Source organism: Meleagris gallopavo, chromosome 2 (genome assembly GCF_000146605.3).
Source record: "Meleagris gallopavo isolate NT-WF06-2002-E0010 breed Aviagen turkey brand Nicholas breeding stock chromosome 2, Turkey_5.1, whole genome shotgun sequence".
Taxonomy (NCBI): domain Eukaryota; kingdom Metazoa; phylum Chordata; class Aves; order Galliformes; family Phasianidae; genus Meleagris; species Meleagris gallopavo.
Genome location: NC_015012.2, coordinates 56,381,891 through 56,398,238, shown reverse-complemented (window position 1 = coordinate 56,398,238; position 16,348 = coordinate 56,381,891). Strand labels below are relative to the sequence as shown.

Genomic DNA, 16,348 nt, shown 5'->3' with positions numbered 1-16,348 from the left:
TACTATAACCACAAGGATGCAGCTGAAAAAGAAGCTCTGCAGACAAAGGCAGTTTCAATTCATCACAGCTGAGTTCTTGCATTCAAGATGGCCACTTCAGTTAATACCAAAATTCGAGATGTATATAAAGAAAAATTGATGTCAGAACACATAAGCTTGATGAATGTAGTTATGACTGAGCTGAGGAAAAATAAAGATCTTCCTGTAATCAACTAGTAGACTGATTACTATGTATCATATGGAAAACTATTTAAACAGAAAACACCCTGAAAAAAAAACAAAATCAGCTAACTTGAGTCTCAGACAACATAATTTGAAAGTCTTCCTGATTAAAATAAAATAAGGTTACTGTGAAAAACTTCCCCCTGACATCTAACCTAAGTCTCTCTTCCTTTAGTTTAAAACCATTCCCCCTAGCCCTATTGCTAAATACCTATATTAAAAGTTCATTTCCCTCCTGTTTATAATCACCTTTTAAATACTGGAAGGCCACAATGAGGTCTCCCCACAGCCTCCTCTTCTCCAGACTGAACAAGCCCAGCTCCTTCAGTCAGCCTTTATAGGAGAGGTACTCCAACACTCCGGCCATCCTCATGGCCTCCCTATGCATCCTCTCCAAAAGCTCCACATCTTTCTTGTGCTGGGGGCCCCAGGCCTGGATGCAGTACTCCAGATGGGGCCTCACAAGGGCAGAGAAGAGAGGGACAATCCCCTTCCTCGCCCTGCTGGCTGCCCCACTTTTGATGCTGCCCAGAATACTGCTGGTCTTCTGGGATGTAAACACACATTAAGTTTTTCATCTACAGGGACCCCTGAGCCCTTCTTGGCAGGGCTGCTCTCAAGGAGTTCTCTTTTCAGTCTGTATACACGTCTGCGATTGCCTTCACTCAAGTGCATCACCTGCCATTGCTAAAAGTTACGGGCTGAAGCAGCCTCACAAAACAGAAAAAAAACAAAACACCTTAGAGACAACGTGTGGATAGAAAGCTTAATCTTCTTTTAACCTGAAAACAAACAAAACTCTCTGATTTGCAGCAAGTTAGAAAGCAGAGTTCAGCAAGACCAAAGAGCAGCAAACGCTATTCCCTATTCTAATAAAGTTTTATTTAACAAAGACTTAAATCCCAATAGATGGTTTAAGAGTATGCTATTGTGAAGGAACTTTCACTTCAGAAAAAATAATTTGAACTCTCCAAAAGAAACATAAAGCAATCAGGTTTAACTATTCTTAGATTATTTCTGATGACTTGCATTTTTATTTAAGTCCTAGTGTGAGATCTACATTCTCAGAGAAAGTTTTCAACACAGTTAGAACTAATACCAACATATTTCCTTATGCCCGCTATCTCTGATAGGTCTCATGTAAAGATTAGGAACCTTATCTCCCATTGCAGTGGCTCCAAGTAACTTAAATAAACATACAGACAGCATATTAAACATCAAAGAGAGGATGGAAGCAGAATCACTGAGAATTACTAAACGTAGAAGTCTGAAAGAAAGCTTAGACTGCAGATATGGATAAAAGAAAAGCCCATCCTTGGTTTTCTCTCCTTTTCTGTTTCTACAACGCTAATAAAAAAAAAAAAAAGAAAAAGAGATTAAAAAAAGATCAATAATAATAATAAAAAAATCACCGAAATATTTCTATTTTAAAAATGAGCAGTGCTAATAAACACAGAAAATGAAAATTCCTCAAAAAATGTATTTATAAGGCAGACTGCCCCCCATCAGGAAAAGTACACCTCTCAGGGTGTTCCACAGATGAAACAAAGCCTACTGTACCTTTTGAAAGCTGGACCATCCTATTTGTGTTACCAGGCCAGAAATATTTCAGACAGGGTTTTTTAAGATGCCTAATTTCACCAACAGAAGCAATTACTAAAAGAAAAATACTAGGTAAACTAGTTTTTTTACTAAACCATTCAATAAAGACTAATTTGTGTGGTCAAATCCTGTAACTGGAAATGGGCATAGAAAAGCAGCAGCCTATCAGTTACCACAATTTCAAATCAGGATATGAGAGTATTACAGAAAGGCCCACTTCCCTTGCTGCCAATGAATTTAAACCATGCCAATAGCCATATATTAATCCATAAAAAAAACAATAGCACATGTGAAAGTTGTCAAGATAAGGTGGCATGAGTGAAAACTTGCCATCCAATCCTTACCTCTTCAACTCCCGACTTAATCATAGCTCCTTTAACTGGTCATAATCAATGCTAGGGCTCAACTGGACAAGAACTGCATCTCTCTTTTTATCCAGGTTCAGACACTCTGCTGACAAAAATGAAATGTTCCTGCAATAGAAGCCATGCTACTCAAATTTGTTTTTGGCCTGAGAATATGTGAGAAATGATTACTTCTCCCTGCTTTTGAAGGTGAAGCTACTGAAGGACATTTTTTTTTGAGTCAGTTTACCATCTAATCCATCTAATGTTCTGAGAAATTGAAAAGTACTTTTTTTTTTTTAAGAAAAGGCTAAAAAGATGTTAATACATAAATTCAGGGTTATGAATCCATTACCATAATACTCACGTTGTGGATTAAAAGGGCTGCCAGCATTTTTTCAACCATGAAAAGCTCCATCCTGTGACTCGCATGTACAACTGCAGCATAACCACAGTGTAACACCTCTGTTTGAAAGAGACCTCAGAAAACTAGAAAGCACATTTTTTTCCAAAGTCTTTCTACCACTACTTGCCTGGGAATTGGATATTGCTTTGACAGCATTCAAATCAGATCCTGAACAAAAAGTGTTTCCTGCACCACAGATGATAAGGCCTTTGCCATCCTTCCAATTTTCCAGTTCAGTTACTCTCTCCTGGAGTTCTAGCATCATAGTACCTGTTACAAGAGGGGAAAACAACACTTTTAAAACAAAATGATTATGACCATTACGTTTCACATTACATTTTTCAATATCTACATCAAGTTAATATTAACACAAGAAAGGCTTAAAAACACAAAGGAAAGCATCATCTTAAATTCCTGTCTCCACTCACACAAGCACTGACTATTTTTACTCAGCGATGCACTTGGAATTCTGAAGAGTATTCTGCAATTTGCATTACACTCATCAAAGCAAAACAAAGAAGTGCAAGGAAGTAAACACAAATTGTACTTGATTTATTTTTGTTTGTAACTGCATGAATTCAGGACATCTGAACTTATTTGTGTCTATTCGGACCAGCTCTTCATTTTAGCACCACTGCCATTCCACTCTACATATTCAGCTGAAAATATTTTTAAAAATATATTTAAAAAAAAAGGCTGAAGAGCAAAATATGTTGAAGGTCAATGACACGCATTCATTCAAAAAATAATAAAGATGTAATTTGCTTCTAGTTTCAAATTTTATTTTCTCTTTTAAAAGAACAGTTTTAAAAGATATTTCTGAAACTTCTTTTATTCCTTCTACGGTACCTGTCTAGAAAAGCTCTTTGGAAATTACACCCTAAGCATCAAATGCAGGGATTGAATAATACCAGCTCTTTACTTGTATCTTAAGCATAATACTCTCATACATTAGTTTAAGAACTTTCTCATACTACAGACTGTTATAACTATGCTTATCTCCAGTGTTATGAAACAGATTTCTTTGGATTACTTAATTTCTGCTCTAAATAAACTGAGAAAAAGGCTGAAAGGTGGAAAATTATCAGTGCTATGAGACAGCTTGTTAAACCTCACATTTAAAGTGTAGAACTGAGAAGCTTGAAGAACAATTCAGAGGTGTCATCACAAGCTTCTGAGGGTGTAGTTTGTTCAGTGAAAACACTTAGTTTTTATGCACTATCCAAAGCATTTCCCTGAACTTGCATTGGCAGGCTCTACTTCCAAAGACTTTTGACCACACCTGTAGCCTTCATCAACTATATATATAATTTGATCAATTACTGCAACATTCCATCTCTGTGATTCTTTTACCTTCTGCATAACGCTGAAGTATGAATTAATATTTGACGTCCAAAAGAATTCATTCTTCAGCAAGAAAAGCTTTCTCTTCCAGTTAGACATCTCTGTTTTAATCTACTTCACATAAACATATGATTAAAACCTGTTCAGTTGTTGCTGACTGACCAACTAGTGAGGACAACTTTCCCAATCTCTATCACACAGCTAATTACATTATTACTCCCTCACCAGCTCTCCTGTCTAGAACCCAAAAGGGTTTTCTACAGGCCACAATCCTTCCTGACACAGATTTCTATACTCACATTTCTAGAGCTAGTCCCAGACAGCAGCATCTTAGAATCACAGAAGCATAGAATCATTCAGGTTGGAAGGGACCTTAAAGCCCCCTGCCATGGGCAGGGCTGCCACCCATCAGACCAGGCTGCCCAGGACCCCATCCAGCCTGGCCTTGAACACCTCCAGTGATGGGGCACCACAGCTTCTCAGGCCAATCTGTTCCAGAGCCTCACCACTCTCTTATTAGAAAACTTCTTCCTAATGTTAAATCTAAATCACCCTCTTTTAGTTTAAAACCATAACCCCATTTCTTATCCTCCATAGCAACGGAATTTACAGAATGTTAACTACAAGATCTTTCTCTTTGAACGTGTATAACTCTCATGCACTCTTAAGGCAAAAATATTTACAGAAATTAATTTCAAAAAACAGACTACATATATACAGGCTGATGATACTCTGAGCACCACTCTTCTTAGACAAAGATGTAAGTGGACAGGACTATCTTTTTCAGATATAAGCATGCCTAAGATTAATATCTCAAGTAATCTTTCTTCTACAACTCTTGACCCAATGTCTGCATGTACTGATCTTTTCTTGTCCTAAAATGGCCTGATAGCATCCATCCTGATGTGGAAGATTCTTTCTTCTTGCTTGTTTTCCTTGCAGCTCCTTATAAGGGAAGCATGTTAGCACCTGTCAAGAATACTCTGTAAGAGACATCCACCTTAGTCTTGCTACTTTTTAAAAATGTTCCTGAGGAAGTCAAGAATTAAGTGGACATTAAATATTCTTTAAATAGGTGTGTATCAATCCCCTGGATTTATCTTTTTGCATGTAACTCAAGCTTTCTTATAATAAAGTTATTTTGACTGACATCAAATCTTTGCCAAAATCAAGATATAGCACAATCGTTGTTTGTGGTACTCTTAATAATCAGAGCAGTAAGCTACTGAGTCTTTCCACAGAGTATTATGAGTTAAACATCTAGTTTTTTCAGTTAACACTGAAAAAATGAATATACAAAAAAGAACTGTATCAGGTAGTTGCGTGCAATAGCAGGGGAGACTAGAGGAGAAGGTCAGCAACTGCTTCCCCTCCAGAGAGATGACCTCTTCCATTGCTGTGTACACTGACAACTACCATTATTTCTATTACTTCACCAACAGACACTGCCAAGTTTATTTGACTCAATGTGTTAGGACACAATACCAAAGAAAATACTCATTCTGCCAGTCTTAGTCCTTCATTATGTGATACTAGCAAGTTCATCCTCTTCACAACACTAAATCTACTTGGAATAAATCACTTGTTTACATTTTAATTATAATCTAATACTTTGAATTTATTTTCTAGAATTGACTTCATCACCATTATTATCTAATTCACGACTAGACTACCTTCCTTATATCTTAAATAAAGTTCAACATCAGTTCAGAAAGAAGTTGGGCTCCTGAAATTGGTTCCACTAGGCTTGAACTGACATTATTAACACTTGTTTCCAAAGAAACCATTTCAAACAGGTAGCTATCAGATTCCAATTAAGAAGAGAAAAAAGGTGTAACAACCTCCGCACTGCCCATTAGCAATTTGCCAATAATTTTGTTCTATTTTCAGTTCAATGTGTTGCTCAAGCTTAGAATAAACATAGTTCTCCTTTGAGATAAAAAGCTGCTGTGTAAAATAAATGCCTGGCAAATAGGATTTCTCTCAACAGTTTAATTATGCTTTGCATCTTTCTAAAGGAAGCATACATGTATCATGAATTCACATCTGCCATTTTCAAGAAGCTCTGAGACACAGCATCAACAGTATTTCACTTAGGTACTGTATTTTACAGGCTCTGGCAAATGAAGACAGCTGGGTCTTGTTGGGGCAATTTAAGGTTTGCTCATCCTATTCCTTTTCATATGTCTTGTAATACAAGAGTATTACTCAGTATACAGCAAACTGAAAATGATAAATTGCTTTCTAATTCTTCAGTATCTACAGCTTACAGACAGTAACATTAAAATGAAATGAAGAGCAGTGTACATTAGTAGGCCATATCATCATTTGCAGTGTCCAAGGGGCCAGCATGACTTTGCTTCTGCACTCTCAGCTGTAACAGCAAAAATCTCTGGCAAAGATGCACAGTCAAAAGAAACAGTAATCTCCTAAACTGCCAGAATAAGATCTCCCAGAGCAAATTTCTGTGGCTATTATGTAGCAAGATGAAGTACTGCTCTCTACAAGGTTTTACATACTATGATAAAAACAGTACGGCCTGGTCCCAGGCTCATTTTCAATCTGGGTTCACTACAAAAACACAACTATTTATTTCCTCCTGGGTTTTTATAGCTTCTTGCTAGCCACTAGAACATATAAGCTATTGGTGTATACTAATAATTTATTTTCATAGCAAGCATATGAGGAGAGATTACATTACAGAACACTAACTGAGACACAAAATACCAGCTACTTTTGACTGTCTGATTTGAGATGTGTGATGTGATTTTAGAATATTAACATTATATAGCACTCAGTATAGTCAAAACATAGCTACCAGTGGCCTAAATAGCAGCTGTGACTGCTTAACACTTCCACATATCACTTCTGAGACTCTCATGTCAAACAAGCAGAGAACAAAGAACAGTTTTAAGTTAAGTTTAGTCTAAGCAACATGGCTTATATCACACCTGATCTACACAGCAGACTGTGATTTTTCTGTCTTTTCTCTTTCTATTGCTGCTTATTTCTCATGCCCCTTTCAACTACCACAACAAGAAAGCTATGAACACACAGCCCACAGTTTGTACCTTGCACAGATCTATTTTAAGTCAAAAATAAGAAAAAAAACTGTAGAAAGAGAGCAAACAGCGTAATTGTGATTGTATAATAACATGCATTCTGACAGGGACTTATTCAGAGGGACGATCTCCATGCTAGTTCTTTTACCTGCATTTTCTCAAGTTAGACAATGATTTTATAGGAGAGCTTTTGAGAAGAAACAAAAGCGTAACTGCAGAGATATCTAGGTAAATTGCCACAGACTGTAGAAGCCTAAGTGAGAGATAAAATTTTAGGTAAAAAATAACAATACAATCTTGTCCTTTCTACATCATCTACAAATACATCTACATCATATCTTCCCTTCTCTGTAAAAATACCTTATGTTTCTAAAGCAGTAGAGGCAAAATGGAAAGAGAAATAAGAAACAGCACAGCAGCAAAATCATCTCTATTGAAAAAAAGAGAAGTAGGTTCTCTAAGACATTCCTTGTGTCATTGGGAACTTCTTATATTTATGATGTACAGGGCAAAGCTACCACACAGAACCGTGGACATTTACCATACCTCTGGTTAAATAATAAATAAATAAATAAATAAAAATAAAACATTTCTTCTTTTTCCTAAAGAATGGTAAGACACAGCTTTTCACCTTGTTTATGCAAAGGGAAGGGGAAAAGAAAGCAACCACTAGCATCCTCACCAATTGATTAATACCTGTGAAGGCATTCATTAGCCGGGAGTTGTTCAAGGTAAGTATTCCAATGCCACTATGTTCTTTGGAAAGGTTGACGGATCCACCAGCAAACTGCTGAAGTTTCTTCTTTATCAATTCTTCGTCATAGTCATGGGCACCATTATACAGTGATGCCCTTCTCTGCTGTAGTATCCTTCCCTTTGTAGTCTGAAATAAGTTTTTCCATAGGAAAACTGCCATTTCTGGAAAGAAACAGTAAAAAGTAATAATAATAATGATAATCTTCCTTTGAGATCCAATTCAGATCTCTACAGAAGGAGAAGCAGCACAGCAGAACCTAATATCAAAGTGATGCCACCACAGAGGTCTACAAAAATTTACTGAAAGACAGTACTCATAAAATTCTTAACTGGAATCTACTCCCACAAAGTTAACAGTTGAATTTATGCAGTGATTTCAGCAGTTAAGACAGAAATTAGCATCTTTTAAAATCTTGTAAAAATTATTCAAAACACGTTTCAACGCAGAACCTGGAAGAGGCTCAAGAAATGCAGTGAAATACTTGTATATTCCATTAGACCAGCTTACTCTACAGCAATGTTTCAGCTCCTTCCCTTGCCAAAACAAACCAGCTAACTAAAACAAAATGAAAAAACCACATCTGCATTGGAGGAGAAATCCTACCAAATCCTCTAGTTTTCAGGAGGTGCATCTCCAGTTTGTCTACAAGCAACTATTACAGCAATACTTTCCCAGGTTAATTACTTGTGGATCACAAAAATTAAAAACTGAAAACTTTTCCTTGAATTCAGTTCCCTGAAGCTGAATTCCATTAATACATTTGTCATGTTCCACCCAACTTGTAATACTGCTGAGGCCCTGGTAGCCTTAAGTTTTTCCACAGTCATTTTAGTAGCTTGTTCCTCTTTGAATTGATCTCACTTCAACACTGAGCACCAGAATCAAAGGAGTATCCCAAAGGAGGAATCGTACAACAGCATTATGAACTGAGCATAGCCCTTGCTTCCTACGCAGCTACATAACGTTGGAAGTCTGTTTGTATGTACCAGCACACCCATGGCAAATTCCTCCATTATCTCCACTCTAGTAAGAAACCACATAGAATCATAGAATAGCTCAGGTTGGAAAAGACCTTATAGATCATCAAGCCCAACAGCAAGCTAACCAGCAACTACCTTAACTCTAACAATCCACTGCTAAATCATGTCCCTGAGCACCACATTCAAATGGTTTTTAAACACATTCAGGCATGGTGACTCAACCACCTCCCTGGGGAGCCTATTCCAGTGCTTAACAATCCTTTCTGTAAAGTTATTCCTGATATCCAACCTAAACCTCCCCTGGTCCCCTCATCCTGTCACCAGTGAGAGGAGACCAACCCTACTCTCGCTGTAAGCACCTTTCAGGTATTGGAAGAGAGCAATAAGGTTTCCCATCAGCCTCCTTTTCTCCAGGCTAAACAGCCCCAGTTCCTTCAGTCTCTTCTCATAGGGCACATGCTCCAAGCCCTTCACACGCCTTGTTGCCCTTCTCTGGCTCTGCTCCAGCACCTCAATGTCCTTTCTGTACTGAGATGCTCAAAACCGAACACAGTACTCAAGGTGAGGCTCACCAATGACAGGGGCAGAATTGCTTCCCTGGTCCTGCTCACCACACCATTCCTGAACAAGCCAGGATGCCATTGGCCTTCTTGGCCACCTGGGCAAACTGCTGGATCATATTCAGCCAACTGTCCATCAGTACACGAAGGTACCTTTCCGATAGACAGCTTTCCAGCCACTCCTCCCCAAGCCTGTAGGGTTGCCTGGGGTTGTTGTGACCAAAATGCAGAATCCAACACTTGGCCCTATTGAAACTCATAGTTTACCTTGATCCAGTCTCTCTGCAGTGCCCTTCTGCTCTCCGTCAGATCAACACTCCCTCCCAAGTTGGTGCTATCCGCAAACTTACTGAGGGTGCACTCAATCCCCTCATCAACATCATTAATAAAGACGCTAAATAGAAGCAGTCCCAGCACCGAGCCCTGGGGGACACCACTTGTGACCAGCTTTCAATTGGAATTTAACTCCATTGACCACAACTCTTTAGGCCCTGCCATCCAGTCAGTGTTTCACCCAGAGGAGTGTACGCCCATCCAAAACATGGGCAGCCAGCTTCTCTACTAGAATGTTATGGGGGACAGTGTCAAAGGCCTTACTGAAGTCCAGTAAGTAGACCATATTGACAGCCTTACCTTCATCCACTAAGCAGGTCACCTTGTCACAGAATGAGATCAGGTTTGTCAGACAGGATCTACCATTCATGAACATGTACACCAGGAAATAAAAAGGAAGTCATAAAGCACTATTCTTGACGTTTGGCTCCACTTTATTCACTTGGGAAACATTCTAATGGAAAAAGTGATTTACAGGCAATTTGAAAAAAGCTGGATAAATTCTGAATTGAAGAGTTGGTCTGAAAAAGAAAGTGTGGTCTTAGAAGCCACTCAGAGTGGGAAGTAAAAGAATAGGACACATAAAAAGGCTTGCTGTATTGCTAGACTAGCCCTATCTTTATCTCTGGTCCCTTTTTAATTCATACACCTGTGCACGAAACACGGTGAATGTTCAATTTCTGGAGAACTGGGAAAAGATCTCCTCTGACAATCATATTTGGCAGAAACAAGATTCTTCCAGAACTGGCAAGTAGCCCTGTGAATTTTAAGGTGAACAAAAGCAAAAACAGAGATGAAATTTGGTGAAAGATATACTTTATGCTGTGCCCAGGTCATCTCACAGCTAATAATAGACTAAAATTGTTGAGAACATTACTATATATATGTAAGAGCAAATACATGCTAAATACACACATTTAATTTTGTATTTTACAATGAAAGAAGAAAACAAACCATTTAGGTGCATAACTAGCTTGTATCATTGGATACTAAAGTGGAAAAATACTTCTGTTGGGGCAAATATAATCCCCACTTCAACAGAGCAGAGTCTGCACAGCAGCCACGTAACAGAATGCAAAACAACATATGTCATATGGGGAACTTTCAAAGAGAGCCACCTATGCCAACAGATTCATACTGATTCTGCCACATTGCTATCTCACAAACATGCTGGTAAGGCCTATACAAAGCCATATATTATAACATCATATACATGGGAGTAGGTAAAGGAATCATTGCTTAACATCTGATAAGACATTCTGAAGTCTCATCTAAGTTCCTTATGAAATTCAAGGTTTTAATTTGTCATAATCAACTTTTGCATACTCATGTATAAGCTAATAAAAATGTATATAAAGCTAATTAAAATGTAATAAAAGCTGATTGAATACAAGATGAATTATTCCATAAGTAACATCAACCTCCTGCTCTATGTCTACGCACATTCTAATATCTCCAACACCTCAGCCATGACTTTCACAGCTTCTAAAATTGCTTCTTTAAAATTTTTATTTAAGAGTGAGAACAGGTTACCAAAGCCAATTTCTCAGCCACATTCTTCTTTTTACGTTCAGGCTCTCAGGAGAGAAACAGGCCTTCCATGTTCTCATTCATTTTACCTAGCAAGGTGCTAGAACAGTAAATTAAATAAATAAATAAATAAATAAATAAATAAAGTACGTAAGGGAATAACGTGACAAGCTCCATTCATTCACTCAGCTTTGATTTATGGCAATCCACATAAAGCACTGAAAATAAAGTGTTTCTCTAAAACTTCATTCTTCAACATATGCATTCATACAATAAAACTCCCACCCAGCTACTAGCTTTTGCACCAGAGAGAACAAACACTAAGAACAGGGATGGGCGCAGGCTCCTCTTGCAAACTGTAGTTTGTACTATGCTTGACTCAACACAAAGCAATTAGTTTCCAATTTTAATGAATACAAATCTTCCCCATCTCTCCAAAGAGGAAAGACTAGAATTAATTATTTGGGAAACCACAATGACTGGCTTAAAACAACAAAAATAGAAAAAAAAAATGGAAAAGGTGAAAAAAGTCTGTACTTAACCTAAGACCCTGGCAATTCACAATTGTTTGATCGCTTTTATACTACCTAGACTTTACATGTCAAAGAAGGTACAAAGCAAAGCAGACTTAAGATATGGAAATTTTATTCCACCAAAAAAATAACAAGTCTGTCATTTTTAACTGTGTGGTTACATGCATTAACAGCTCTTTAATATTATCACTATGGTAATAAAGAGCATCAGCAAGTGCTGGATTAAAAAACAAATTAAACATCACTGCATGCTGATCATGACTCATGATTAATGACTCATGCAAGGTATTATCACTGAATTACTCTTTTTAAATCCATCTCTTACAGCACTGGGCAGTACCCACTACTTTTCTAATAAATACAGGATTATTTTAACTGCTCAGTCCGAGAAAACTAATCACTCAGGAAAAGCGTGATATTTATGCTTCAATGCTCTCAAATTAAAGGAATTTCTGCTGATCTCTGATAAACAACATTCAAAATTTCACTAAGTAGGAAATGCTCGCAATCCACAACGTGACTCAAATGGACTTTTTGTAGTGCAAATGAAGGAGTGCGAGGCCAAATTGTATTAACCAGCACAATGCCACGGGACAAGACCAGATGCATTTATTAGACTGAAGTTTTCAGTTTAATACAATTATCTATTTAGATACATTTACAGAAATGAAGTCTTTGTCTAATTTTAGAAAGTCAGGCATGCTAAATCCATTAACATCTGCAACACACACAATTTAGGCATGATTTCATAACAATCAACTTTCTGACAATACAGTATACTACGGACAATTACTGATTTTATGTTTGTAAAAACTCCTAGAGCTTTAACATATCAACAGTAACAATGGACAGACAAGCCACCAGGGTCGATATCAAGAGTTATACCATCCACAACCTGCAGCTACATCAGTAACCAGTTGTTTTATCTGTCACATAATGCAACAGTTTAAATCCCTGATAGTACTTAAATGATTTTTAATGCAAGACTGGAAGATCATAGATTAATACAAACACATGCTGAAAGTCAACAACTCAGCACTGTAGCGATGATACACAATGTACAGGAGCAATACACACATAACATACACAGACATGCATTTTCTATTTTTTGTGCAGATATTTATTTTATATATATATATGTAAATATATATTTTATATAAATATATATACAAATCTGTATCTCAGAGGCCTTTTGAAAGCCTCTGGTAACTGCTTAGTTAAAATTCAGCTCTCATGATGTTAATAAAAAATAAAATATTACCATAAGTAAACCATAACATTCCCTAATTGATCAGATTCACTGAGGAAATAATAAACCTCAAGATTCAAGCAAGTATTTTTGTCCTAGAAAATGCCATTATTCTCTTCCAATAGCCAGTTTTTCTCCAAAAACACACTACCTCAAATAGCAACCTCAGTCAGCACTGCCAGCTGCAATTTCCAGAGCATGAATTTGGCTGGCCAGAGCAGAGGGTAGGGGATATACCTAACAAACGCTTAGATGGGCATAACAACTTCATCAGTGACCTGGATTAAGAGATAGAATGCAACCTCATCAGCTTTGCTGAGGATACAAAACTGGAAGGAGTAGCTGATACACCAGAAGACTGTGCTGCCATACAGTGACAGAGAGGCTGTGCAGTGTCATTCTTTGCTGATATTCAAAATCACCTGGATGGTTTCCTATGTAACTTGCTGTAGAGAACCTGCTTTAAAAGAGTTGGATCAGATGATTTCTGGAGGTCTCTTCCAACCCCTACAATCCTGTGAACTAAGACAAACCAGAGAACTAGATGTTGGGAGCCCACATGAGAACTTGAGCTGCATGTATCATAGAGCAGCTATACAAAAATAATAGGCAAATTAAAATACGCAAGCAGTGGAAACTCCTAAACACTCAAAAATAGTGCCTGAATTATTGACACAAATAAGGAAAAAAGAAAGTATGCAGAGATGTGTTTTCACCATGCAGAGTTTACCGGGTACCCGTGGGAGACCAGAGAAATAAAAATGCTTATTCTTGGGGGCAGGAGATGACAGGTATGAAATGCAGATGCAGACCCATGTGTCATCTGCAAAAGGACATCAGTTGAATTTTTTGTCTTGGATAAAGGTATCCTGAGATAAAGTATAGCAGAAAAGAAAGGGATATAGCGTACAAAATCCACAAAAGAAATCAAAAGAGAAAGAAAATATTTAAACAGTATAACAAAAGAGCATTATAAAGGCACTTATGTGACACTGCCAATCACTTAAAAGGCAGCTGACAGTTCAAGAAACACAGACCTTGACAAAGACCTCCAATAGCTGTAATTTCAGTGACAAGCACAGAACTGTAAAGAAGGGGCATAGAGAAAGGAATAGAAGTAAACTGAAGATGATTGTGAGATGACTCATGGCTCAACATGCACGTGCGTCACCAGACAGTGTGGAAGGTATCCACCTGTACCAGGGTGCAGTGAGTGTGAGACTGCTGGATGCTTCACCAGCTCCCCACAGTGACTGGCTAATAAATGAAAACAAGTGGTGACCCAGTGCTGAGGACCAGCACAATGGCCTCTACAGCATGAAAGCAGGCAAAAGAGCAAGAGCAAAGGAAAAATATAACCAAAGCGAGACAGTAGTTCACTTGTACAAAAAGAGTGATAATTGTAAACACCAGCTGTCTGAAATCAGGGATAGTGGTTGGTGAGTGTTAGGGGAGAAAAAAAAAAAAAGAGGGGAAACACCCAATGTTGGAATTCAGAAACTGCAAGATTCAAGAGGGCGCCAGCATAGATGAAAATCAAAACAAGGGCATGGGCCTGGTAGTGAAGAGAAGTCAGAGAACCCTGGCTTTAGATGCAAGAGAGGTGAAGGTGGGATGTATCAGCCCAGCACTGGCTGAACAGGCCACTGTTCCAACTGTCGTCACAACCCCTCACCTGAAGGTTACTGAGTCCCTGTCTATCTCATCTGCACATACACCATGCTCCTTTCCTTCTGCAATGTGTGGTCAGGTTTACTTGAACACCTTACCTGACAGGTTCTTACCATTCCAGTAACCATCAGCTGAGGCAAGCTGAGGGCAATAACCTCTCCGATTGGCTTAATTCTGCTGGAAGAAAGCAGCAAGCAGATCCTGAGCAGGCTATGGGAGCAGCAGCACAAAACTTACCAATAAAACATAACCTACAAACAGAAAAAAATCTTGGAATATTCTACAGCCCTAAGTGAAAAGCACCTCATTATGGCATTTCTAGACAAAGTGGGAACTCCTACTAAAGCCAAAAGCAGCTACCTAAGGCTCATACCCTTCTCAAGGCATTCTAGCTCTTAAACTTGCTGAATACTGTTCAGACTTCTAGCATATTGTATTTGGTACCTATATGCTAGACAAGGCAGGTTCAAAAATCCCTTCACTTCTGTGTGAAGATCCTTAAAGAGCTTTATAATTCCTATAAGAATGGAGTTTAGAAATAGCCTATAAAAGATAGGCTTTTTTAGCCATTATAGTACCACTGAGAAAAGAACAATTGATTTAGGTCTCCCAATTTTCCCATGTTAGCCATAAAAACAATGTTTATATTTCCAGAAGCTGAGAGAACAAGTGAGATGGCCAAACTAACTGAAGTTGCTTCAAATCATGTACACAAAATACATTTTGGAAAAAGCCTTTTAACATCGCAAGTTAAATTGTCTATGGTTTCAGTTTTAGTCTGGCTTATCCTTTATACCTGTTTTCTTTTACACAATCTCTTATTATTTTTTCCTTCTGCCTCTTTTTCCCCTTGTTTTTCCCTTGTTACTGAACTGCTCAATTTTGGGGATGACAAGTTATGTGATTTTCAAGTTATCTGTTCTCTGCTTAGCATTGTATTTTTAATGATCCCTGCAGGCTAAGGTTTAGACTTGAATTGTCTCTCTGTTCCTAAGCAATTATGCTCTCTTTTAATCAGGTTTCAATTACTTTTAAGATTTAGTAAATCAATCACACTTATCTGAGGTTCAGTGAAAAATAATGGCCTTCAAGGATAGGAAACAGCTCATAAAAGAAGCCCTTCAATAAAGTACATGCTACTACATGATAGCACTTGGGTTTGTTCACAGGGTAAGTACACGGACTGAATTTCATAGTAGAGAGTGAGAGCAAGAACCCCTCACCTTCTCTGATGCTATATTTCTGATGTCTTGATGTGAAGAGGTTCTATTTGCCTCTGTTAGCATAGGACCCCATGTAGTACTGTCAGAACCCAGGTTTCAAGTTCACACAAAGCTCAAAGTCCACTGGTGAGCTTTGGACACCACTAGATGAACAGATGCAGTGCTCCACAGGCACAGAAACTACCACAAGCAGGTTTTCAGTCACCAAACCCTAAACCATAAAAAGCATGAAGGTGAATTAATTCTAGCTGCAAACCACTGCAGCACTTCAGCTGATCAAAGCAAGCATTTTTGGTGCAGATATGTTTTTCTTCCATAAAACCAACAGCAAAGGAAGGGAAAGAAGGCCTGCACCCCACCTCCATGCCAAGCAGAGCCGGAGGGGCAGCAGCTCCTTGCAGAATAACACTAGAGATCTCCAGAGAAGCTGAGCAAGCGGCGGGATCCCCAACCCCCGACCAACATAGATCAGGCAGATGCCTCCTGCCGCGCGGACCGGCCCACTAACGAGGAGCGCACCCAGGCTCCTTCC

The 16,348-nt window shown here is 38.3% G+C and overlaps 1 protein-coding gene across 9 annotated transcripts in view; it reads right to left on the bottom strand.

The window, feature by feature from the left end:
- LOC100546546 (ethylmalonyl-CoA decarboxylase) overlaps positions 1-16,040 on the bottom strand; it is a 30,076-nt gene extending 14,036 nt beyond the window's left edge. For 3 of the 9 annotated variants that reach the window (XM_019612979.2, XM_010707343.3, XM_010707344.3), the window contains exons 1-4: positions 15,817-16,038; positions 14,707-14,844; positions 7,677-7,898; positions 2,702-2,844 (exon numbers count right to left, since the gene is read on the bottom strand). In XM_019612979.2, the coding sequence (XP_019468524.1) occupies positions 2,702-2,844; positions 7,677-7,896 (363 nt within the window). In that variant the 5' untranslated portion in view covers positions 7,897-7,898; positions 14,707-14,844; positions 15,817-16,038. Of the gene's footprint in view, positions 1-2,701; positions 2,845-7,676; positions 7,899-14,691; positions 14,845-15,816 lie in introns of all 9 variants that reach the window. The other 6 variants (XM_010707338.3, XM_010707342.3, XM_010707339.3 and 3 more) reach the window with 5 other exon arrangements.
- Positions 16,041-16,348: the final 308 nt, after the last annotated feature.